The sequence below is a fragment of the Tauraco erythrolophus genome, chromosome 9 (genome assembly GCF_009769465.1).
Source record: "Tauraco erythrolophus isolate bTauEry1 chromosome 9, bTauEry1.pri, whole genome shotgun sequence".
Classification (NCBI taxonomy): Eukaryota; Metazoa; Chordata; class Aves; order Musophagiformes; family Musophagidae; genus Tauraco; species Tauraco erythrolophus.
This window is the reverse complement of record NC_141473.1, coordinates 8,314,320-8,341,482: the sequence shown is the minus strand read 5'-3', so window position 1 is coordinate 8,341,482 and position 27,163 is coordinate 8,314,320. Positions and strand designations below refer to the sequence as shown.

The window sequence follows — 27,163 nt, the reverse complement described above, 5'->3', positions numbered from 1 at the left end:
TCTGTTCAAAGACAGTTTCTTAAAATTGCTCAACAGCCACAAAACAAACAGGGTTTTCAAAGGCACCCAGATTCCTCCTAGCAAACACAGCAAAAAGTCAGTTTGTCAAAGGCAGGGGAGGAAGAGCTGCTGGGTGCTCCCCTCCTTTCAAAAACTCATCCTCAGGATTTAAGAGTCTAGAGGAAAACAGAGAATTAACATCTTTCTTTTTCTTTTTTTTTTTTTCAAATTCAGCCAACACAATATTTGGGTGGTGGTTGATCTTGCAAAGATCTGACATCTCCAATGTCATAGAGGCACTTTTTGCTTTACAGAACCAAGAACTCGTTGCTTTCTCTTAAACATTTGCTACACATACATGCATATACATAATAGATACACATAAACAGATACATTTTCAGACTATTGCTGCCTGTTGAGCTAAAATTAAGTTTGTGGCAGGGGCTGTCCTTTGTTCTATTCTGATTAGGTGCCACTGACGATATTTTGCATTTCACAAGTGAGAACATAGTGGATAATTATCATAGCTGCAGAATTCCTTCAGTGTCAGATTCCCCATCTGTACAGTTAAGTGACAGGACAACGATACTCATCTCTCTGTGAGAAAACTGCTTGAGAGAGCATAAATGAAATCTCAGGCTATGGTAAAATTGTAGTAACTTCATTTTGCAGACAAGGGAAATATAAATTATGAAGGATGAAAAGTGGAAAAACCATGGGTTTAATGGAAAGGGCCCAAAACTGGAATTTAAGAGACCCTTGTAATAGTTTTCATTTATTCACTTTGCACTAGCATAAGTGATTAAGTAATGTGCAACACATAGAAGGATGAACCCCAATGTAAAAATTGGCCTTTAAATTGTCCTCAGGATTTTAGGATTATCCTGAGGTCTCTCTGAGATCCCAGGTATCTTTCCTTCTGCCATAATAAGTGGATACTGTTACTATATATTTATACAACTTTTCCTTGCTTTTAAAATACCAGAGGGTAGGCTTTGCAGTGCTCTTTGAATTTCCAGGGCTTGCCCATAGTAGAAGCTCATACGAAGTAACTAATCCACAGAAAATTCACAGCCTTCAAATAGGCTGAACTTATTGATGCTCACGCTTCAAGGTAGAACTCACAAACTAGGAACTCCCGTGACGGGAGTTTTTAGGCGAAATCCTCTAACTTGCACAGAAATCAGGATAGAAGGTATCTCACCCTTGCACCCATATAGCTGGTTTGGCAAACTTCAACAGACAGGATACAAATTAATTCCAGTTAATAGCAACACTACTCCTCATTTAAGAGTTTGTGCATGAATGTATATGTAGAAGGGGCAAGAGGTTTAGATTAGCATTTTATTTATAATAAGACTTAGTTTTATGGTGGAAGAAACTCTTGGATAGTAACTTCAAAAAGCTTAGATGAAAATATGTAATCGTTGTGTAAACTGTTATTGTTAATTCCAAAGAAACCACTAGAATCACTTACAACCCTCTACTACAGCACTACCTTCCCTGTTATTTCTCAGTGTAAGTATTCATGATTGCTCATTTGGCTATAGAGTGAGCTCTGTAAAGGTTATAAAATGAAAACTTTTGTACCCCTCAGTTCAAGAGTGACATGGAGAAAGTAGAGAGGGTTCAAGGAGGGCTGCTAGAGAACACATTCAGTGAAGAGAGACTCAGGGAGTTGGGTTTGTTTAATCTGGTAAAGAGGAGGCCAAGGAGCAATCTAATAGTTGCCTGCAGCTACCTGAAGGGTAGTTACAAAGACAGCAGAACACAACTTTTCTGTCTCTCCAGGAGATATAACAAGGGGCAACAATGAACATACTGCAGCTTGTAGAGATCCAACTGGATATTACAAAAAACCGTTTTCACTAGGAAGGTGATACAGCACTGGAACAGCTGTCCAGAGAGCCATCTCTGTCCTTGGAGGCTTTTAAAACCTGGCTGAAACAAAGCCACTGCTGAGCTGGTGTTGGCAATAACCCTGCTTCAAATGGAAGGTCAGACTAGATGATCTCCAGCAAATGCTTCCAATGAATGCTTCCACAATTCTGAAATGGTGCTGAGAAAGACAAGAACCGCTGGTAGGAATTTTTCCCAAATGGCAAAGACCTACACACTTTGTCTTTCCTTGTCTTTGTGAATGCTGTGTCAAATCCTTGCCTGTATCACCAAGAGGGAGCCCATCCTGTCTGACAGTATGACAGCAGTACCAGACTTACCACAACAAGCCTGCAGTTATTTGGGGCCTCACAGGTTTCTGTATGGAGTTCAGTCATCTTCACAATTAGAACTTTTATTTAAGTGTCTTGGGATCAAAACGAAACATTTGTCACAGCACACTTCTTTTTAATCTGAAAGCTACACTTTTAAAGTCTGAAAAGATAAAGAGCACAATAGTCCTAAGCAGTCCTGCAGCCTTAGACATCAGCCATCAGTCACTTCAAAAAGTGATTCAATATAGGGAAAGCAATTAGCTTAATGCATTGAGGATGCACAAGTTGAGTTTACAACACTAATACAATCTGCACCAAAAAAAAAAAAAATCTGCCTGAGTCCAGTGTCTCGTCAGAGAGGGAAATTCAATTCCTAATTAATTCGCTTTCTCATATTTGGTTGTAGAGATAAAATGGTCTTGTGCTTAAAAGCACGAGAATACAAGTAGCAGACCTGGACTCTTTTGCCTTTAGCTTTGCCACAAGTTTCTAACCGTAACATTTTGCGAGTGACTTTGCCCAAACTTCGTGAACCAATCCACTAAAGCAAATGTATCCATTTCTGAGTATCCAACTCAATACCAAGGTTTACAATGGAGCTATTGCTGAAGATTCTTGGCATGGGGGGTGCTTGGACTCTGAATAATCAAGCTGGCTATCTGTCATACACATCCCTGGATCATGCTACTCAGTAAGCTGTTTTGGAGCAACGCAGAATCCATTTGGTATTTCATTTCTGTTTGCTAATTTATCCATAAAGCTACTCCTATGGTAAGAAATAAAGTACAGCCTGTAACACTGCTCCCTCCTAATGGCTGTTTAGAAACCATGGCATTATCCCATTCCAAAAGGCAGGAAGATAAACGTGGCACCTGGAACTGTAATGAAGTGTGACTTTTAGTTTCCACACGCTCTGAACAATGTATTTTGCGGAGTTGCATTGGCTATGGTCAGAACTGCTGCATTTGTGTGGTCACTGATTAGATGAACCGATTCGTGATAGATGGCTGGGCTGTCCGACTGGGATAAATGCCTTTGCTAAGCACGGTCAGACTGCCTCCATTTATTTTTGCTAAGGTTGCTGTTACCCAGCTAAGAATACAGATTGCTTTACCAATGCATTTCTATACTTCACATTTTACACATTATTTTTATAATCTATTCTTTGTATTTTCAACCTGAACTTGGAATTCTTTGGGATCGTGAGTACTGTTTGATTCTATTATTAAAACCCATACTCATCAGGTCTTCTGGATTTTGTATTAGAATTTCCCTTTTTTGATTTACAAACCAATAAAATTTACTAAACATAGCATATAATACAAACTTTCAAAACTCCTAAAATGCATAATGGAAGCCAGAGAAGGAAGAGAAGCAGATAAGGACTCCTGAGCTCTGTGAAGTATTACTCGGGGAAACATGAAGTTCTCCTGCACCATAGAAGCAATAAGATGACAGAGAACAGGAAATATTGTCAAATCCCTGTATGTGACACTAGTAGAATTGTAGAATATTGAAAGAATACAGTATTCACTCTCCCAAGTGACTGTTGACACAGATCCCATTTGTGCAGTAAATGAAAGCTCAGCTCTAAGTGGCATTACCAAGAACTTTTTGCTGCATTACATTATATCCTCTAAGGTGCCAGAGGACATTAGTTGCAAGTTTTATGAGTAGCATGCATTAGAAAACTGAAGCCATTAAAGCCTCATAAGCTTTTCAATTTTTCATGTCAGATTATTCTAGAAATGCTTTTTGTACCATGGGCACGCATCAGTTACCACAACAGCAAAGCCTGACTCTTCCTTTTTTTAGCATCTTCCTGGTGTCTCAGGCTCTCCCCTTCCCTTGTTTCAAAATATCCTCATTGTCAGTCTTTATGGCTCACGCTGATTTTAGCAAAGAGACACAAGTGGCCCTGACTGAGAGCAGTTTCACCAAGAAAACTATATGCCTGCTATTTTTTCGTTATTTCCATCTTATTTTGTACCTTAGGCTTTCTGATTTTGCCTTAATATTTTTCACTATAGTTCCACTTTCAGCTTCTGTTTCTTTTCTCTGTCTTTGTAATTGAATACTGGTATCTAAAATGTCTTTTAGATTGAAATATTACCCTCCTTCATTGTCCTTTCTATGAACTTACTACAAACAATCCTACCCAAGAGTTCTAGTCCTTGTCCACACTGATTTATATTTGTTTGTGGACTTCTATCGCTCCCCCCACTCCTCCTGATTGTAGTTTAAAGCCTTTCAGACTGTCGTTTTCTTCTTTTGGCTGGAAAATCCCATCTAATACAGTCTTCCTACCAGGCAGAGGCAAGATTCTACGTTTGGGCTATTCTGTTGTTTTCCATGCCCTTTCACGCAATTCCTAAGATCCTGAGAAACATGTTCCACAGCTTTATAAGAAAGGCATAGATCCATCTACCTACTCGTACCTAGAATGCTACAAAAACCTCCTATTTTACTCGCTTAGCAAAACAAAACCTCCAAACATTCCAACTTGTGCCACAGAAGCGGACGAAGAGAAAAAGTAGAGAACTGGGTTAGCAGCTGGCTTTGTCAACTGCCTCCGCTTTCATGTGAACCTGGTTTGGTAATTAAAATGTGTAAACCAAGATCAATTAGTACACATTTCCCACTGTGCCAAGTTTCCACTCTGTAATCTTCCCTCCTCAATTAGCTATCCTTTCCTAATTAAACATAACTACAAGATTCAGAATCCCCTCTAATATATCACTTACTAAACATTTTAATCCTTATGATTAAAAAGATCTTAATATCACAAAAGTGAAAGCAAGGACTCAAGAGAACTCCAGAAGCTATAAATAATCAGGATGGTTGATGCATTAACACACTTATGCCTCATCTGCCTCCACTAACAAGTACTGTTTCCAACAAATCGCCAGCTCCCCAGTGCTGTTCACACCTGAACATCACTGCATTTTTACGTGGTTTATAGCAGAAGTCTCTTACACTGTGCCTAGACAAAGAAATTTCAGTCGTGTGTGGCTGATGTACCAAACACTTTGAAAGCATAAGTGCACCTCAGCTTCACAGCTATCGATCTGGTTAAGTCTCTCTAGTCATCTTTTTAATATCTAACATACGCCATGTCACATTTTCATAAGCAAGGGATTTTATGTGCCGCCACATTCCTCTTTCACCAAATTTGCTTACTTTTCTCTGAAGGTTTCAACAGAGCAGGGCAGTACCGATCAATGTAACACACCATAACCCTGGAACATAATGTATTAGATAATTCTTATCATATGCATTCCTTGATGAAACTGATGTGAAAATATTAACAAATACTCAGTGTAAGAGCCAGTTAAAGAAAGTCTCTGGAATTCCAGGCTCACATGCTTAATCCTATAACCTAGACTGCCTCTCTGTTTATTTATACGAGCTTACCACGTAAACAATTCGATTTGCTATTTGTAATTGGAATATAATCTACATCAGAGCTCTAGAATTCCATTTCAAAATCAACAGCTCATACTAAAAGAAAAGAACCCTCAATGTCTGTAAGTAGACCAGCTAACTGACATTTGTAAGATCACAGAATATTTTGGGCAAGTTTCCCTTTCCTTTTGCTCTGCCCTGAGTGCATTTGGTATGCCATGTTTTACTTTCTTATTTTATAGCCTTCACATTCATATGTGCCTCTCACACTACAAACTCTCCCTTAAAACCTTTTTCTTATTGGCATGTTCCTGGAATTCCAGCCTGCAGGTTCTGCTCTGCACTTACTGTGCCCAAAGAATGTGTATTGCAAGCTGAGCTGGATGAATGCCTTTACTAAAAAGAAACACTCTGCCAAGAATATTGGATCTTGTGTTCCTCTAATAAACAATCTACAGTGCCTGAATTTCATTTGGATAAGGGATTAAAAGTGCTGCTCACAGTAATATGTTAAGACAGCAAAGTGCTGCTAAGACAGAAACCAACTACTCATGTCTTCCTGGATTCAATGGATTTTTACACAAATGTTCTTGATTACTTTTGGAGCTTCACCTCTCCGTTAGTGGACACATGCTTCATTTTAATTTTTTTTTGTCATCAGTAATACAAGACTAACAAAACATTTAATTTTCTTGTGTCAGCACAAACTCAGATATCTGACACAGAGGTGGGATCCTGGTTTTGTGTCCATGTTCACACACCGTTCTGATGACGCTGTCAGCTCCAGGCCATGTTCATGAGGAGGAAGGGGCTTGCCTCCACACCTAAGCCCTCTTTTCATGTTGGGGTCCAAACCTCGGGCTCAGTGCAGGTTGCATTTGGCTGCTTTTGCAAGGACAAGAACAAAGGCAGGTCCCACCCACATGAGCAGGATGGAGTCCTCCCACATCCTGTCCAACCATAACCACTCTGCCAAGGTCTCCAAAATTAGAAAATAAATAAGCAATTTGAATTTATTACTCACAATGAGAGTTCTTCATGAGAACAGGATTCCTTCTAAGACTGGTAAATACAGCACTTCTGATAGAACTACACCAAAGCAAAGAATTTGAGACAGAACAACTAGGACATAGAAACAAGAAAAGTTAACACTATTTATGATGCCTTATATTTCACTGGTGGGGGGAAATGAGAAACCTGACTGATGCATCCTAAGACTCATTATTCAGGATGTAAGGAACACAGATACAATGCATGCTAATCCCAGTAGACATGCTTTGGGAAAGGAAACTTAACTCCTACAGAGATGATGCTCTACTCTTGCCACAGAGCTCACTCGAAATGTGATCAAACCTCAACTGGTGTCACACAGCTTTAGATCTATATCTGGATACACAGGAATTAAACATGAAGGTAAGGAAGAAGCATCTGTGGACTGTTATTCAGGAAGAAAGTAATTTTGATTCAGTACCTGTTTCAAAGAGGTAACAACTCAAATAATAAGAGTTAAGGATACAAAAAGTACAATACATGAATACGGATGGGGCAGGCAGGGTAACAGCAAGAGGCAATGAGGAGCAGCTTTCATATATCATTAGAGCCAACCATGGTCAAGCTTTTGTAGGCGTGAAAAAAATGGCATTCTAGAGAGGTTTTCACAGGAGGAAAATGAGTTAGCATCACAGATGTTCATGTCTAGGACATGCAGCTTATGTCTGAGAGAACACAGATGATGGAGTCCAATGCAGGTTGACGCCTTGCCGAATGCGAGGCTACAAAACCCTTCAGTGGCAGTATTCTGAGGAGATACAAAACAGGCCAGGTTTCAGTTGCCAAAGCCAAGGAAACGATGTTGCAGTGACCGAGAGGCAAAATCGACAACAGCTTTGATGAGAGCTCGCAGTATGTAGAGAAAGGAAAAGCTGTCATGCCGGCAGAATAAGTAGGATTTTCAAAGAGAGGAAGACCTGTGAGCTGAAGAGAACACCCAGATTACTCATTCAAGTGAGAAAGCAGCACAGCAGCCGGACAGGGGCATCGCAGAGTCCTTCTGCAGACTGAGATTCCCAGGTTAGCAACGTTCTGTTTAAGCCAGAACAGAGATGAGGGGATGTCAGAGTGGCGTGAAGCTTGTATGCTGTACAAAAGCTGATGGATGCGGAGTGCAGATGCAGATCTACAACACTTCCTACTTGATTTAAGTAATTCCATGCAATATTTAGCTTTGGCTAGACAACCATTTAACCATTCCAGAAAGGCTGGGCTTTACTTTGTGATCCAATGACTGAACCCATTAATATTTTTGTGCTCTTACAGCTACATCGCTTGCCACAGATTACTCAAGCAGATTTCCACAGGTCATTAACATTTCCTACTAGTTAACTTAGACTAGTGGTTGTACCTTAGGCTGTTTCCAGTAACAGAATTTCTACCACTGCCTTTTCACACTTTTCTCTACTCGATGCCCCGAATACTCCTATGACAACAAGCTCTCATTTTCATGATGCCTGGGTGTTCCAATAGCTAGCAACAAGGGCTACAACTTCTGATCCGTCTGTACACACTGGTTTGAGGAACAAGTTGGATCCAGCAACAGGAATCTGAAAGACTGAATAGCAATGCAGAACTCTCAGTTTTCTGCACTTGTTTCTTCATCCCCACTACTTTAAAAAAAAACAACAAACAACCGTGTGTTTCCAGTAAACACTAATTATTTCCCTAAACTCTCATGTTTTCCTGCAACTGATCACACACCCCGAGTTAAAACCCTTGTCTGTCCTGGCTATTTATCAAGCTTGCCAATAAAAGTACACAATCACAGACACAACCACAGACACGGACACTAATTAACAACATTCCATTGTGCCACAAATGAGAAATGCCAAGAGATCTAACTTTACCCTGCCCTGCTCCTTACACAGCTCCCGGTTGGCGAGCACACATGCACACAGACAGCAGGCAGACAACAACGTACAGAGATAATGAATGGGTCTCTAGTGTTTCAGATTTACCTACAACCGTGTCCTTCCATCAGAACTTTAAGAGTGTTTTGCTTCTGGCACTAGCATTAGCAATCCCACAATAAAGACTGTTAAGAAAAACGTTGCTCAACATTAGAGATAGTTAGAAACAGAGTTAGAAAAATCTGGGTGCTTCCCAGGAGCACTCTGCAAATTACTCATCAACTACTAGAGATTTTAGAAACTGCATCGCATGGCTGCTGCCAATGGGTTACGCAAGTCTGGCCAGAAATAAATAAAACAAAACAGAAAATGAATATCCTGATGAAAAGAAGAATGTGTACATCTCATGTATCAAAGACGCAAACTGCATTTGAAATAAAGGTCACGTATTCGGAAAGTGCACGTATTTGGGAGGGCTGTGGGGAAAGGGTTAAATGGAGATAAACTTCTTCCTGGTGAAAATAACATTTGAATTTAATTTTATATCCAGACTATCTAGTTCACAGTCCTTTCATTCCTGCTGTGGGAAAATGGGAACTGGAAAAAATGTCCCACCAAGGAGGCTCTTTGCTTTCCCTTCTCTTTTTTCTTTTTTTTTTTTTTAAACTTTAAAAGTCTGCGATGACTAAAGAAAATAAAACAAAACTGTGTCCAGTATTTTAAAATCAGCTTTCCCTTGGGTCTCAGAACTGCATCTGTTCCACGTGCACTGAATTCAGCAGGAATACAATGTACAAGATGACTAAAACATCAGCCTGCAGAGAGGGACTGCAATATACATAGTAAATAGGAAGAAAAAGGCATTTAAGAGGTGAATATGTATGACTTAAAGCTACTGCTTGGTAGAGTTCACTTCTCTTCCAGTGTTTCTAGTCTGACTCTCTTCTAGATCATTTTTATACAGTTTCTACTAGATTGCTGCAAGTACAGCTTATCATTTCACCTATCAACGAGGGCTTTTCAGGGGCACTTCTACATTCAGCTTGTAATCTTACCTTGTAGGCAGCTTGCCTCATAAACTGCTTTGCAGGCTGCTTCCAAATAGCAGGCACTGTAATGACCCATCTTACTTCCGTGTTTTCAAAGTCCGAGCCTCCTTGGTCACTGAGCTCCTACAGAAAAGGAAAACAGAGGTGAAAGCAAAACGATGGGTGTCAAACTTACAAGAAAATATTATTTTCTGCTGGATTCAGTAACAGTAACTTTCTCTTTTTTTTTTTTCTGGTTACATCTATGCTACAAATCAGAATTATTGCCAATCTGTCAAGAATGCTTTACTGTGCCAAAAGCTGGGATTAGAGTTGATGCCTTCTCAAGGAGGCCTATAGAAAAGTTTACCGTTTAACACGAAGTAGAATAGTTAAGTTTTTCCAAAAGCAGCTCATGCGCTGCTGAATATTGCAGAATATTTATGCGCATTCTTAGTCACAGTGTGGGATTTGCTGTTAGTTCGAAGAATTCACACTTGCATCTGGATCAATACACAGAAAAATATTTGAGGTATCACTGATGAACATTATGTTTTACAATCTGGATTTTTCTATGACCCCTTTATACACCACTTACTTTTAAATCAAATTTTTACAACTCAGTTAACAAGGAGAAGTTAGAGTTAAATCCTTTCAAAAAAAAAAGACTGATTACTTCTTGAAAATTTTGCTTTAAGCAAACATTCGAGACTAGTTTAGCTCTTTTATTGTCCTTTTTTTTTTTTTTTCCTTAAAAAGAGGCAAGTCTGTATTGCATTTGCAAATTAGGTGATATACTGACATGTTTTGGGAAAGGTTCCAAGTAAAATGTCATTACCATATGTCCTATCTAAATTTCCATCCAAACAGGGAAAGGTTCAGAAAGGTGAACAACGGGCCTTTAGAATGTAAAAAAAAAAAAAAACAACCCAAACCTGCATGTGCTGTGCCAAGGTGTTGTGTTTGTTTAGCTATTCTGCAGTTCCAAAATCCATGCTAGAAAAGTAGTACCTTTATATTGCACAGGGCACTAGGAATGGACAGATTATATCCAAAGTAACAGCTCGTTTCCATTGCTTGTCTAATTAGTTTCAGCATGCACTCACAAATCACAGGGATTTATTTATTAACATCCAGAAAGGATGTAGCCCTGAACAGGCAGCGCAGCAAATCTACGGGATTGTACCCAACAGCATTCGTATCCTCTAAGAACTTCCCCAGACTACACGTGGGTTCAAGCCTGTGACTCCACAATCAACTCCAAGATCTAGTCAAATAAGTCTTTGATGAGGTGAGGGATTTGAGTTGTGCCAGTAGGATTGTTTCTCTGTAGCCCTCAAGAATAGACTGAGATCTCCCAGAGAATAAACTGAACTGATTTAGAAAAGTAGGTTAGTTTTTAACAACAAGGCTATTTTAAACAACACTTACTTGGATGAATATTATGATTTGACCCAGCAACTACTATGCTTACATTGACATTATAGTGGCGCATTTGAAGCCAATGTGTACTTAAATCGTATTTGACTGATTACATGATATTTTAAATCTCAAAACTGTTTACTGTGAACATGTATTTCACGGAAGAATACGAAAAACGATCTTGTGACCCAAGAAGAATAGTACAAGAAATGAGTGTTGCAACATTTCAAATGGAAATGGAAAATAAAATGCATTTTTCCCTACCAACATCAGCCACAGTAGGGAAAAAATAATAATAAAAGTTAAAAAAAAAAAAAGGCAACATAAATGGAAGCAGTTCGTCAGAACACAGTATGAATTTACAAATTAAACTCCAACAGATGTCTGTCTTACTTTTTGGTTCTCCCTAATGCTTGTTAGATTCTCCACATGAACATGCATTCAGGATCAGAGCAACCAAATACCATCTCACAGCACAGCAACATCAAATTCACCCCTGCAAGGGGTCAGCAGAGGACCGAAACAGCACGGCCTAACTGCGGCTCTTGGGCACGCACACTACGGTTTAACTGTGCAGACAGAATAAAGGAGTGTTGTGTAAAAGTGCCTGAGTTCATTTGGGTAGTGGACACTCTCTCTCTCTGCTGGTGCAGAATTCCTCACAGGGAAGCATACTGAACCTCTCAGTGCAACCAAACGGCCTGCACAGATGACTGCACCGGTGTAATTACACTATTTCCACCAGGTTAGACAGCTTGTACACCTCAGCAGGTCATCTTTGTACAGATTTACAGTGAAATTCAAGTAATCAAATTATAAATGAGCTTTCAATCATCTTTCTATTACAAAATAAATCCAGCTTTGCTTAACCAGTGAAGAAAAGTCAGGCCGGGGCAGGAGACACCAGTAGGTGCCCATCCTATCGCATTTCACAGTGCCAACTCTTCAACATGAGAGAGAACCTTGCATGGACACAACAATCCATCGTCCCAGCAGCAGAAACACAGGGGATGAGGACAGGACCCAGTCTCAAATATAATTCCTGAGCTTCAGCTCCTGCACTTTCACATTTTCTTTTCATGAAAAAAGCAATAGAAAATACTTAAGCCAGTAAGAAGATATTCAGAACTCTGCATCACAGTGATACACTTACTACTACTGAATCAAGGTTCCCCTGAGCAAGGGGTAATCACTTCAGGCTATTGTGCGCTCTCGCAAGTCCACAGCCTGCCTAGAGTTTCTACAGCTGCCTTGCTTTGTTTACATCAAATACTACTGAGGTCAAAGCTTGGCAAGGTTAGAAGTGTGAAGCTCACTTTTATACCAGTTATAAATACAGAAAATCTAGATAAGGAACCATTACCCTACCTTTAATGCCTGTTCCTTAAAGAACTGCAGAGCGTAAGCAAATATCTCAAGTGCTTTGACTTTTTTGCCATTTGCAGCTGTCAGGTCTGTCTCCATGGTAAGATTCTACATGAAAGAAATAACTGGAAGTTATTAAAAGGAAAAGGTAAACATGAAACTAATTCCCACAGCTTGAGGAAAGAGAATTCTTCTTTATCCACCTGGCTAGGAAAAAATGACAAAATTGTTCTGAAGAGGATCTAACTCATCCATTGAATTTCCTGCAGCATGACATTTGCTGCTTATTTTAGACTTTGTTTTTAAACACCTATCATATCTACAAATAACTGCAGGCAGAGAGAGAAATATAGACTAAATATTAAATAATTACAACAAATGTATTCATAATTAATTGCAATAAAGCTGCATGTGCAAGATATTTAACCTGAGAGTCAAAAGCATAGATTTTTGGCTTCCCATCAACATATGAAACCAGAAAACACCTCAATACAGAAAGTACTGGCCAAGTCCCAAAACTCTAGAATGGCTTACTTCAAAGACAAAAATATAATCAGTAGGAATAATGTCAAATTAACAACATGATTTGCATTTGCAGTTTTGACAATGAACTCCAGGTAAATTTGCTCCTCTGCACTAGAGTTCAGTATGGCTCTTATATTCTACTTCTGCTTCCTGAGGAAATTTATAGAACAAATCGACCTCCTGGAAACTCCTTAGACAGCTGTGAATTTCACTCAAGAAAATTAGAACATGAAGATCTAAGCAAAGCAGATACTGAACTTCTAAGATCTGGAAAGAAAGCTGGCAAAGTACACTTGCCAAATGGAGTGAGAAGCAAAATGAATCATAATGTTAACTGAAAAATTTAACTTACTTTATTTACTCTCTAAACTTAGAAATGAAGCTGCTTCACATCTAGCTCACAATCTTTAGGCAAAATCCAGCACTGTCCACAGGAAGATGATTTGAGTAGCAAACGCACAATTATCCAAGACAGTTGGTTATTACTTACACCGGTGGTGTGTAGCTTCATCTTAAACTTTTCAAAATACAACCAGTGCTTTGATTCAGTGGGATCCAGGTCATGGTAGAAATCCCTTGCTGCATACCCAAAGCTATGAAACTTTCTCTCCGGTGTTAGGAGGATAGTGGTTGGTGTCTTCTGATTGGATACGCCTGGATCTCCACCTTCCCATCGTCTGTTCAACAAGTGAAACAGTCTCAGTGAGTGATAATAATGTTTAGAGCAGCAGGAAAAAACAGCACATCGTGAGAAAAACAATCTGGTGGCAGATTGTGCACACTGCTTTCTCCTCCAAAGACAGTAATTTCAATCCTTATAATACTAAACCCAAGTATTTTTCCTCACCTCCAAGAAAAGAGGACTGTAATCTTAATTTCAGACAATTCAATAAATTTTGCCGTTAGTAGTGTGATTTTTAAGGACATAATCGTACTCTGTCATTGACAAGAATGCAGGTTCCTTAAAGTGAGCCACACACAACTAACAAGGAAATGCTATCACACTTACATTTTCAAAGTAAACATGCACATGTAATAAACATCGTGGGAAAAAAAATCAAGTAATTAGCCGAGAGTACTACACATGAAAACCTGAATGCTCAAAGTGTCCTACTCAATTGTCAATCAGACTTCACGTATGCTTACTTGTATAGGATATTTTGAAATTTCGTCCCCGTTTTGAAATAAGGACCTTTTAAGCCAGCCGAACACCACTGCGGAGAAGCCAATTAAATCCCTGTTTCCATCACGGAGTGCTCTCTGAAGCAGGACAAACCAGCTCAGCCAACACCTCTTCACGTGCCTCATCTCCCGAACACCTGAAACTCTGAAGACATGTCTGCAGATGTTGAGCTCTCTGCGCTGCACTCGCTATTCACCTGAAGTTGATGGATTTTGTGTTTTAAATGCCCAAAATGCTGCAAAAATTTTAGTCTGTCAAAAATAAGGCAGACTCCCCCAACCCCCAAGTATCTTACAGGCATCGAACCATTTCCCTCATCACCATCCATTAAAACTGAATAAAACCATCTCATCTTATCAAGACTGTGAAGGTATCTTCAGGAAGACCCAAGAAGCACAAAGGTGTTAAGGTGAAAGCAACACAACGCTTCTTTCACAGAATGGATAAGGCAATAAGTAAGAACATCGAATATGGGAACAACCATTAAACACAGCAGGAACTGGGGGGCCAACAAGGTCAGAGAGTAGAAAGTTGTACCCCAGAGAAAGCCATGAGCGTTCTTGTCTTCTCCTCACTTCTGCACCACAAAAAAAAGCAGAATGGAAGAACAAGGAACTTGCATTACTGTTCCCCTCCACCCCCCACACAAGCACTTTCAGCATGTGAAGCAAACACTTACTAGCCAACATTTTCCTAAAAAAGCATCAGTGGAAAATCTGTTTTATGCTATCAGCCATAATCATAATGTAGCTGAAACAGGAGCCAAGTTAAGATCACACAGGCAACTGCATTCATTATTAAACCACATGTTGATTGTTTTTTTTCTAAAGATAGCAGAACACACTTCCACAATATACTACTGCCAAAGTCCTTCATCTGAAGCACAAAAAGATTGCCTTGTTCTGTGGTACTTGTTTATGTGACACAGGCAGATTATGTAGAAAAAAAATCCTTTTCTATTTCACTCTCAGAAACAGTTGAACCAACTGAAAATTAATCAACTTCCAGACCAAGGGAGACAACTGACACAAAGAATATCAATCTAAGGGGTTAATACTTGGCAAAATAACAAGGAATAGGATCTTCCAAAGTGCTGGGAACCCTTCAGACCATGCAACTAAATCAATAGAGCAAAATCTGCCCCTTTTTGCACCAGCAGTAGTGATGGCAGGGAATCACCACATGTCTATGAATTTGCTCGGTACAGAGGGCAATTCCACTGCTCTGAAAGCAGAAACCGTATGATGAGAAGTGGAATGGTTTCCACCTTCATCCACTTGGAAAAAATTTTTCCTCAGTCTCCTTAGTCCCACTGCTTAGTCCCTAAGCGATTTTCAGCTGGCAAGGGCTCTGCTCCAGGTCATTTCTTCTAACCTGCTGCTAGAAATGTACTTGGTCAACTCCAAAATCTCTGAGTAGGTGCTACAGCACACATATGGTTCCAATGTGAAGAAATTGGGATCCCACAGCCCACAAACAGAGAACACTGCCTATTTCACCAGAACATTAAATCCCACACACCTGCTGCAAGCAGAGAGGAGACAGACCGGTATCATTTTCTCTTGGAATCATTAATGATTCATTCTGAGTCACTGATGGGAAATTCCATAAATAGGAAGTGGCTAATAACAATGCTTCTTTATTTTTCACTACGGCTAGGCACATTTTCTCTTTCTGGAACAAGTACGCTTAAAGTGCAGTTTAAATGAAGATAAATTGATGCTCAGCGGTATGGATCGAAATTTTCAAAACCACCTAGAGAATTGGAGGTTCACTTCCTGATGAGTTTCTGATGGAAACTAGACACGGTAATTGCTCAGCACATTCTGAAGTTCCCAGCCTGTATTATTGTACAGTCACAGAAAGAGCAAAAAGGAAACAGAAGGGGAAGTCTGACTTTACCATTTGCAATCAGAGCTTTAAAAATATTCCTGCGTGACATCTTTTCTAGAGAGAAGCAGCTGTAGACAAAGGTATGTGCATGCTAACTCCTGACTGGGACACTTTCTCAGGTAGAGCCCTATCCTCACTCCAGTTAGTGGAGGCTTCTAGTTAGAAGGTCTAGGATTTCAACACCTTCATTTGCAGTTTCCTTTCACGGTCCCAATACAGGCAAAAAGATGGTAATAATGCTCCTCTTAGGGGAAAAAAATGGAAACACCTATTAAGAGCACAGCCTAATACAAACCAGCAGTACTCTCTAAACGGTAGTGGTAGTGTTATGTTAATGGTTGGACTCGATGATCTTACGGGTCTTTTCCAACCTAAATAATTCTAAATGCATGTGGTGGATATTTTCTCAAAGCAGGGTCAGAGCTAAAAATCTATTCAAGCAGAACCTAAAGTAGATTTCTGCCTACGTTCACACATATTAGAACAGTTCCTAGGCTGGTATAAAGCAGAGTAACTCAACAAAGCAGCATGGACCTATTTATGGCCACAGAGGATCTGACTGTGTATTAAAAATGAAAATAGAGACAAGAGGAAAGTTAGCACGGAGAGGATCACAAGGTTATACTAAGGTTAGAGAAATGCCCTTCCTTACGCAGGAATCTGGCTAACAGACAGAGCGAAGAGAGTGATCCATGCAGAGTGATGAGAATTTGATCCAGAGCTGCAGTATAACAGTCAAGGAAACAAAGCAGTGGGGTCATCAAAATGCAGCTGAATGTCACTAGGAGTGTGTATGCAGAAGAAAGTCAAGCATGTGCCCGCCAAGAATTACAATCAAACAGGGAAGAGAAGGAAAAGCAAAAACCTGAGGGTTGAAATAAAGTTACAGTGAAAAAAAAGACCACATTCTTCCTCCTTCCAAAGACAGGCTGCAATTTACTTCCTAATCACATTCATTCTTCCGTTTATTTTTTCTCCATTTGTGAAATACTTACATCCAGTTTGTTGCTATTTAACCAGCAGCCAGAATACGTGTAACTTCACATAAGCGCACATCAATCATCAAGAGTTTTCAAAACTGTTTTAGACCTCAGGTATTCCCTCCAAAGGAGATGTTAACTCATTCTACAGCTCTGAACTGTCCTTTGTTACGCTCTGGCACTGTCCTGCCCGCTGCAGAGCTTGCTGAGCTCATGGCAAGGCTGTTTGTATGCTTGAGCACAGGCTCACAGTATGCAGAAAGCAGCACTCACTGTAACATATACTTCTACTCTGCAACAGGAGCCTGAAGGGAACCACAACTGTCCTTACAGAGGCCATGGGGAGCCAGTAAGAGTGGAAAGGTGTGAAGTATTGCCTAAAATGGACAAAACGGTAACTAATGTTACACAATCGAGGAAAGTCATTCATCGATCGTCTAGGAACACAGGTTTTAGTCTGCTGAAGTAAGTGGGGCTATTCATACACTTAAAGCTAGGAATATGCTTAAAAAAATTCATTATGCCAATGCCTATACATTCATTTTTTAAGTACTGTGCATCATAGCAAATAAACACATCCAGTCAAAAAAATGACTTTGTCTACTAATTACACACCTAGAACCACAACTTTCCTGACACTACATTCAAACTGGGTACTAAAGCCCTGTTTGTTCACTCTGTTCTGAAGTAGGACCTTCTAAATAAACCCACCTTACCCTTCAATGAGGCATTTACAGAAAAGCAGCTTTGCTAAAAGGCAGTCAGAAATCTAAAAGTCTGGGAAGGATCAACACTAAGGAGGGAAGGTGGAAAAAACGTTAAGAAGCAAAGAGGACCATGCATCGTTGGCATGCTTTATTTTAATGTAAACAGTCTTGAGTGCGGGCGGGAAGTTACATTTACTCTGCTGAAATATTTGTAAATTATCCTACATGTAAGCCTCATTATATACAGAGTTTGAACTTCTTAATACCTTCTGAATTACCTAAGCCTTATTTTGACACACGTATCATTCTTTTAATTTAATTTCATGATTTCATGTGCATTTCTATAAAAATAAATATATAAATATTATATACACTATTTCATAGTGTATATAATATTTACTGAAGTGTATTATATACATTATAATTCAGTTTCAGCTACATATTCCCCAAAATCCTTCCCTGCCAGCAATATTTATTCAGGGGGGGGGAAAAAAAATCATTCTTGGTATCAAAACCTTTTCCATTGTTTGAAATACCTGCTGGAAATTTGAATACATTTTCATCTCAAAATACGTTCCTCCCTTCTTGCTGGAAATAGATGAACTAATTTATTTCATTTATTTTTACTGCATGATCTCATACAATATCTACACGGTCTGAAATCACAGTCATGCTACCATTATTGCCTAAGGAAGAAAAGACGGTGTTTTGAACCAAAAGAAGTAAAATGTCATTTAGATTTGGAACACACTCTCAGCTGGCCACATCGCACCTGGATTTCTGTGTCTCAGTCATCTACAGCAGGAAGTCTCATACCCTGGAAGGAGAATCTAGCCTGTAATTTACTGCAGTGTAGTGTGAACCCAATGGCAAAATCAAGACCTAAGGCAAAATTTTGAGTTCAAAGGGCTTAAAGGACATCCCTAAAACCAGAAGGGATTTCATACAGTAAAATCTGCAGAGAGGTTATAGGAACAACACAGTGTACAGGATTTAGGCTTGCTCAAGTACAGCTTGAGAGACGTCTTTCCTCATTTCATTCAACTTGTTAAAGAAATTTGATAAAGTACTTGCTGTCAAAAGAGAACAGGAATTGATAAACATGGGTTCCAACCCTGTAACCTGTCTGAGACAGCAACACATGGCCTGTCCTTTGACTTCTAGCCTCATGCAGCTTTCTGTGCTGCTGGCTGAACAATAGGTGGATGGAATGCAGAAAAGGCCTTGAAGAATTACTTGTCCACACCAAAAATGGTAGGTGCCTTTGTAACTGGATGGCCTAATAGCATTCCCAAATTTACATCCCTTTAGACAGCAGTTGTATTAGATCTCTGAAATACTTTGCAAGTATACAAAACAACTATGCAGGCTGACTGCACAATCAATACTGTCTGCTGAGATTTAGAGAGCTGCATTCAGCTACCATCTTTGATTAGAAAAACTACAGCATATCCCACTGCACTACAACTTAGTCTTTTTGCCCTTTTGTTCTCAGTATTACAGTGCTGCAAACACTACATTACCTATGGCTATAACAGCAGCTTTGTTTAGAACTTTTATGGCTAAGCTTTTCATATATACTTTGTTTATTATATCTTGAAATTATCTGTGTCTTGGTCTCCCTGTAATATAGTCATTTTAAATATACTTTAGTAAGAACTGTATAGGTTTTTAGATATAAAAAAATCCTAAAAAAAAAATACAAAAAAGGTTTGTAAGGCAATCCTTTCATGTACCTGCCATAACGGTTTTTGCATTTATGATTTTATATTAGATTTATACGCATAGATTTACATGGTGTTGATTTAATCGAGAAATAAAAAACCAAAACCCCTTACATAACAGCATGTAAAATCTGTCCCTTACACATCTATAATATAGAACAGATTTCCCATCAAACTTTTTAATTTTCACATTCATGCTTTTTGGTTGCTTATTTCCCAGTATCACGGGTTCATTATCAGAGATTTGATTCAAATTTAATGCTAAAAAAGCTTAAATCACCCAAATGAACTACCAGTTTCTGGGTGCAAGTAACTAAGCATTGTACACACAACTGTGCACAAGCATGATTCCAGGGGACAGGCAGCTCCTGGGAAACACCACGACCCTTTATAAATGTGTAGTTTCTTTCAACTTCTGAGATAAGGGCATCCTGACTTAATAATTATCACCGCTCCCTGCACAATTCTACATACTGATCCCTCCTTTTACTCATGTCATCTTGTGAACTCAGCAGAGTAAGAGAGGACGTGTTCACATTGATTATGAAAGCAAATCAGAATACAGTAAGAGGCAACAAAAAACCTATATCCATGAGAAAGGTGTACACTGTGGCAACACTAGACTAATCTAGACACTTCAGGCACCTGTAGAAAATATCTACAGCTACTGCAGACAACCTGTGTTATCACAGTCGAGAACTAAATGCTGCATTGCAGCCCTTACCTCATCACATGAATACATTCTGGTTCCTTGGTGAAGCTGTAGGCGTAGCCACTGGATGTCGTGCCAAAATCAATAGCCACAACAACAAGAAATAACTGTTCTACTGCATCATCTGCATCAGAGTCCTTCTGTCAAAAAGCAGAAGCAAAACAGACACCAAGTCACTGAGGAGAATAACTGTAACCTGTCTCACCCTTCAGCATTTCTGCTCTCTGAGACGTGCATATCTCTTCAGTGGAAATAAGGTCTTCTCTAAAGCTGCATTTGTGACCAAAGTTGATACCAGAAAGCTCCACATTCCAATGGAAGTGGAAATCTAACGTACAGCTCTATATATTTCATACATAACCTTCTGAATCAAGAGTTTTCTTCAAACACTAGATTACTGGTTTGGGGGCTGGTTTGTTGGTTTCTTTTTCTTAAATTGATCAACTGAAGAATATGTTTATATCCACCAGTGGACTATATTTGGGACTTACTTGGTGGTTTTAGGAGTTACCTACGTCATAACCTTGAACATACTACTACCCTTCAAAACCAGTGGAGACAGAACAACCTGACATACAGCAATAAGCTTTACATCCCATGATAAATATTTATGAAGAATTTACAAAACAGTTATTTTATAAGCACTATATGCATTCTTTCCTCCTGCCTGTGCTTTTAGAAAGGGGAAAGCTGTTCAGTTGCCTATGGTGAATTTGAATCCTTCTCCCTGCCTTTCACCTGTAATCCTGCAATCCCTGAAAAGTACAGGCAAGGGCAACATGGAAACATTAACCAGAAGAGGTGGAAGGGTTACAGCCCAAGTCATAATGACGTGATATAAAGCACAACATGAATAAAAAAGGAAATGTAACACTCCACAGTATGCTGTTGCCTACCATAAATCTTATATAAGAGAGCAATAAGTAACGAACAGCAAGGAACTACAGTTCACATGCTGATGGTGGTTAAAGCGCTGAGCTTAGCCCGACAGAAGGAGAGCAAACTGGAAACACTGGTGAAAGGGTTGTGTGCTACAGGCAGCTGGATAGTGAAAGAGGGTGACACACCCATCTGCACACATGTCATTTTGGCAAAATCACTCTGGAACAGACTTGTTGACCTTCTACTATACAGGTCATGTCTAAATGCTCCACCACTGCTGCTCAGCCTATACCCTCCATAACATTTTGAGGCAATTGTTATCGTCTTTTACAGAGGAAGTAACAAATGTCCTCACTCTATGAGCAGTGTTCCACCATCTTCCTCACATACCTCCGTTATCTCTGTGCCAGCTACTTCCAGCACCTTTCTATTGTACCCCTACATTTTCCAAGATCATCCCATAGGTCTGCTACTTAAAACGGAGAAACGGGAGTAATAAGGTTTGGTCTCAAATAATGAAAGCCTTGTTTGGATTTTCCTAATAAATCTTTTCAACTAGAGCAACATGTTATTTATATGTCTTCCTCAAAAGAGTTTAAGGAGCAAATCTAACTAAAAGAGGATATAAATTCATCAGTTGACAGAAGTAAAAGGGGGATGGTCTAGACTATATGGAGAAAGAAGGAAATAAAAGCAAAAATTTACAAGAACTCTGGAAATCCTTTAGAGGGATGTCATACAACTCTGAACTTGATACAGAAAGCTAAGGAAAAAATCTGACAAGGGTTCTGAAGATGATCCCTCACACTATCAAGAAACACACTGTGCATGTACTGTGTTACGGATGATGCAGATGATCTTAAAAACAAATGGGACTTAGTTTTAATGGGAGTCTGTCAACAAGATGAACATGATGCATAAGAGATTAATAACACTACCTTTATGGGACATTTGTTTGTTTCTAAAAGCTTACAGAGGTTACTATTTTCCTTAAGAAACAAAAACAGTTCTATTTTGAGCTTCTCTCTCTCTCTGTTGGAGGAGATTCCTTTCTCTGAGAATTCAGATTTTACTGTTCAACATATCCTTTTTTCTGAACAGATTTAGACTTTTCAGGAGTTGCCTAAATAAATTAGTGACAGGGACAGAACCTGGGAACCCAGAGGATTAAGAAGCCCCTGTGTTTGTTATAAAAATATGCAGGAATAAATCTTATCAGGTCAGCAAGCAGACAAAAAAAAAAAAACCACAGAATGCCAATAAAATGAATGAGAGCTCTGTCACCAACTCCAATGTGACCAAAATTCCACTTAAGACTATGAATAGCAGCAAAGAGATCACTATGTGAGGAAATTACAACTTTCTAAAGAAATTACATCACACTGAACAGGCAAGAGAAAGTAATATCAACAGTATGTTAAGAGTACATTTCTTACCACAATATGTGATGGAGACAGTGGAGTTATTCCAGGGTCTCCCAAACTTTTGGCTGGTGATGAGTAAGCAGATGTGGAAACTGCATCTGAAAGGAAACAAAAATTCTTCAGTGTCAGTAAGCAGAAGGAGTAAGACAGGACAGTTGCTTTGCATACTGCTACACTATTTTCCTGTTGTAACAAATCTGCTAAAAAAAAAAGCAAATTCCACAGCCGCCACGTAAAATCTATTGGTGGCCCTTCAAACATGCTAAGATACAACAACTAGTTTTAGTTTTTAAATGTTTGTCTGATCTTAACGACTAACTTCCATTCTTTTGCGTATTACATTACCATATGTAATTTTGAAAGTCTTCCTAAATATATTCAGAAGTCGGAGTTGATACAAGCAGCTTGAACGCTACACACACCCACTAATGGCCTAAGATTTAAATGTGTTAATACAGAAACCAAACACAAGTTGTGAGATCAAAAAAGACAGACTCAAATTTTAAGAGAAAAACAGTTGATATCAATTTGAGAACGCTAAGAAAAAATTGCAATAATTCCATCATGAACGTTTATTCTGAAACTTTCCCAATACTGTCTCTGTTTCTGTTCTTCAATAGACTCTGCACTGAAACATCTTGCAGCTGTTAATATTACTGGAGGACAGAATCCAGCTGGGAAGAAGGAAAGTATTATTAACAAATCATCAAAGAAGTATTTCTACCCTGCGTACAATACTGAAATTTCATTTAAAGGAACATACCAAATGAGTTACAAATACTGTAATGCACTATTTGCATTTTTCCTTCTTATATTTACCCCATTTATGATACAAAAGGAAACAACTTATTAAAATAATTAAATACTAATGACACAGACAGATTTATATATAATATATTCTGTTACGAAAACTGCAATAGTTTATCAAAATGGAATGTAGAAAAGGTGCCACACACCCTGTCCATGCTCATACCCCTCTGCTCCCAAAATTTAAGCCTGACTTTACTGAATTCTATTCTGCAGAATACAAGCTAATTAGATGTAAAGTAGAATTATTTCATAAGTCTCTAAAGATTAACAACCATAATAAATATTAGATAATGCATTTAAACATATTTTTATTACCTACTTGGATGTATCACACAATAAAATGCCTATTTATTTACACCATCTAATTTCTAGACATGACTGAAAAGTCAGAACATTATTCTAAGATGCCACAGGAGCAGCTCTCCAAGACCTCAGAACTACTTAATGAAGAATCCTGTTGTTCCTGGTAATCAAGCATGTGCTGTTTCACAGGGAAGATGCAAAAACTCTGCAGCAGGAGACTATGGGATAATCTGCCCACAGGAAAAAAAATCTTCCTCCAAATCTTATTACTTTTGTAACAACCTAATTTCTGTTCAAGTTACAATATGCAAGTTCAGCCTGATGTTCAGAAGCATTTGCAGAAGCAAAATATCCCCATTCCCTACACCAGTTCTTCAAGAATAGAGTATTTTGCTCCTCTTGTGGTAAAATATGAAATGCCACAGGCCAAACGTGACAAACACAGACTCTGCTCGGTTTGTTAAGATATATTTGGATCAGATGGTGTTATTAGCCTCCTTTGTACAATTTCTTCCTCTTTTCAAAACAGATTAATTTTTGTACCACCAACATGGCATTTTACACAGAGGTGAAGAATAATATTTCAGCACAGGAAAAAACAGGAATTAGTGACAAAACAGGTTCCTTGCATCCTGCTGTCTTTCCTAACTGGAGCAGAACCAATACCTCTAGAGTAGACTAGGACATTGCAATACTGACTCAGCATCTCTGGAAACTCCTACATTTCCTCCACTCAGGATGATGGCTTTGCAGGACAAAAACGTAGGCATCAAATCACTATCCGTGTGTTTTCAGTGTTTCTCTTTTACTAATTCTTTTCATTACCTGTTTCAGCACTTATGTTTGAGTGATCTGTTTTCCAGCCTGTCCTCAGTTATCAGCCTGGGTGTTCCTTGAGAAGTTATTTATAGCTCTACATGCAACTCAGACAATCCTATGTGACAGTATACACATTCTTTTGTCTCTCAGGGAGCAGTGATTAAATAACCAGGGCAATATTGACATTCATCCAACGAAATGGAGCTAACTTGGGTAGTGTCCTATCAAGAATTTATTTGACCCAATTAACTTGTGATTATCCAGATGTATATCCAGAGGACGTTCGCTGTATCCACAAGTACAAAAAACATTTGCTAACAAATGAAAAATGTTAAGCAGAGATCGGAGGTCTGTTTTAGCTACCTATAGAAAATACTGATTAAAACAGAAAACAGACTTGGATGTTTTGATTGAAAAATCTTTACAATAAATTGTCCATGTTAGTTTCAGAATGCTCCTGAAAACTTACACCTAAAGGCTGGATTTGTGGAAGGGCTAACTTTTTCTAATTCTCATCAACTGCTCAACTCTGCTGGAAGGTTAAGCTCTTGGTGATTTATCAGTATTTTTTGAGCAGAGGAAAAAAGTCCTTCCAAACCCACGACCATTCTGCACTGTATTCACTGCTGCTCCTGCAAATACCCAGCTAAACAAAATAATTCTTTATTGAGTCCTACGTTCCACCAGCATAGAGTTCTGTTGGATCAAGAGAGGAACATCATGGAAGACAATTCTCCAATCTCTGAAGCAACACAATAAAATTTTAACCAAAATGTCCTATTACAGTGATTCTGTAGAGTTGCTATCACGTTAGCACAAACAGCAGTTGCATTGCACTGCAACTCATTTCATGACACTGCAAACTAATCATGTGCCATAATTGGGACAGCCATAATTGCTATACTGTAACTCAGCTGTTAAAGGAGGCCCCAACATTACCCTGGAGTTTGCAGAGCTAAGAAATGAGTGAGTGCAGTTCAGAACACTGAGAAGTTAAGAGAGTCATTTATCAGAGCAGTTGGCATTTACAGAAAACAGCTTGCAAGCCAGTTGCCCCGGGTTTAATGCCAAGAAGTCTCCTAACGGGTAGTGAAATAGTTGTTATAAGCAAATGAAATTAGGAAATTTGTAACATTACACTTTCTACCCTATATCTAAACTGAAAGGTGTTAAAATATACTTGTGCAAGTGGGAGCTTCTACGTTTTGTTGAGTTAATGTTTGCTCGGGGAAAAAACATGCGTCACGATTTCTACAAGTCTGTTCTGAAGAGTGGTAAATGCACGGATATTCCAGGAAGAGCTGGATCACAAAAATCTCTTCTTTCTAAAGCACTGTGATCAGTGGATCCCAAAGAAAGCATCTGTTCCAAGTCAGAGAATGGGTAAAAGGTTGCGAGGAACCTGATTTGCAATCATGCAACAAAAAAGGATGTCTAGGCTTTATGAGTAAGTTCCTCTTCTTAACAATTTAAAAAGATGTCCTGGGTAGCATAATGGTATTTGGAACAGATCTTAAAGCAGGATGACTTATTAAGGCTTCTGCAATGAAAAAACACAATCAAGTAGCATCCCACATAGCTCAAGTTCCAGCTTTATCTCCTGTGTTTACCAAGAATCTCTATGTCAAACTACACACGATAAAAAAAAACGTACAGCTAAACATCATGTGTTAAATAAACATTTGCATCCTGATAATTTGCATGCCAAAATAAAAGGAGGAATCTGATTTAGAGTCCAAATTATATTAAATCTTCAAATACTTACACCAATATTTAAAATAAGCTTCTACGTATGATGCAAACTTCTTGAACAGAAATCCTTTATTTACTTGTGCACAACAGTATGAGCACATTGATGCTTATAACCATTAACCTGAAGTATGACTGGTTGATCGGGGGGGTTGATAATTTAACTAAATGTGTACAGAACGAATTTGACCACATTCTATGATCATTACAATTCCTGACTTTACTGCTACATAAGCAGTTGCCAAAGAACAACTAGAGCATTTTCAAGGTGATCAAAAGAGAAAGCGAAATAGAGAATACTCTTCTTCAGCAATTTTATTTTATTTATTTTTTACATTCAAAGGATATTTGCAAATTCCCAAACAATCACAGAACTGGTGAAATTATGGGACCAGCAAATACCATACTAATAATGAATCACGTCCATTATCATATTAGCTGCAATTGCTGGTTTAGTAGATTTAATTTAAATTATTTCTTTTCATCTAAACACATGCAAGACCCTATTTTATGTAGTTTCCTGCAATAGCTAATCAGTTTAGCTTTTTCTGTTTTTCAGTAAATGGTCAGCCACATTCTAGATTTCCAACTTTGCTGAGGACAAAATGCCATGAGGGATTAACCTTTAGGTGCCACGGAATACAGAGTAAAAGCAAGTGCAGAAGCATTTATAAAAACTCAGCTGATGTAGTGTGATCATTTCACCAACAGTATGTTCAGCTGAATCTGATTTTCTAAGAGATCTACAGAGCAGGACCAAGCTCATGCTTTGGTTAGAAAGATCAGTTGATGGAAGCTGATCTCCTCTGGAAGACTCTAAGTCTGTTCTGAGTATCTGGAGCCCCTGCCATGCATTCCTGTTGAAGGCCCAATAAATGAGTTTGAGTGAACCACTGACAGTGTCAGACATGGAGCACTGCGGTCCCAGATAATCACTTTTAGGACAGAAGGCCTAAACCTGCTTTAAGAAAGATGACTGCTAAACCTTGCAGTCACAAGTCACTAGGGTGGTGCTAAAAACATTTTTTCAGCAGCTACATAAAATCTTCTCTTTTCTATTAAATTCAGCTTTTACTGAATATTTTAACCTGATATAATTCAGCTACATCAGGTGTC

At 38.8% G+C, this 27,163-nt stretch overlaps 1 protein-coding gene across 1 annotated transcript in view; it reads right to left on the bottom strand.

The window, feature by feature from the left end:
• The window catches only part of HSPA12A (heat shock protein family A (Hsp70) member 12A), an 84,215-nt gene that overhangs the window by 17,305 nt on the left and 39,747 nt on the right, over positions 1-27,163 (bottom strand). Inside the window, exons 3-7 of the mRNA XM_086616804.1 lie at positions 22,379-22,464; positions 20,073-20,200; positions 13,352-13,538; positions 12,340-12,444; positions 9,577-9,693 (exon numbers count right to left, since the gene is read on the bottom strand). Of these exons, the coding sequence (XP_086472930.1) occupies positions 9,577-9,693; positions 12,340-12,444; positions 13,352-13,538; positions 20,073-20,200; positions 22,379-22,464 (623 nt within the window). The remainder of the gene's footprint in view (positions 1-9,576; positions 9,694-12,339; positions 12,445-13,351; positions 13,539-20,072; positions 20,201-22,378; positions 22,465-27,163) is intronic.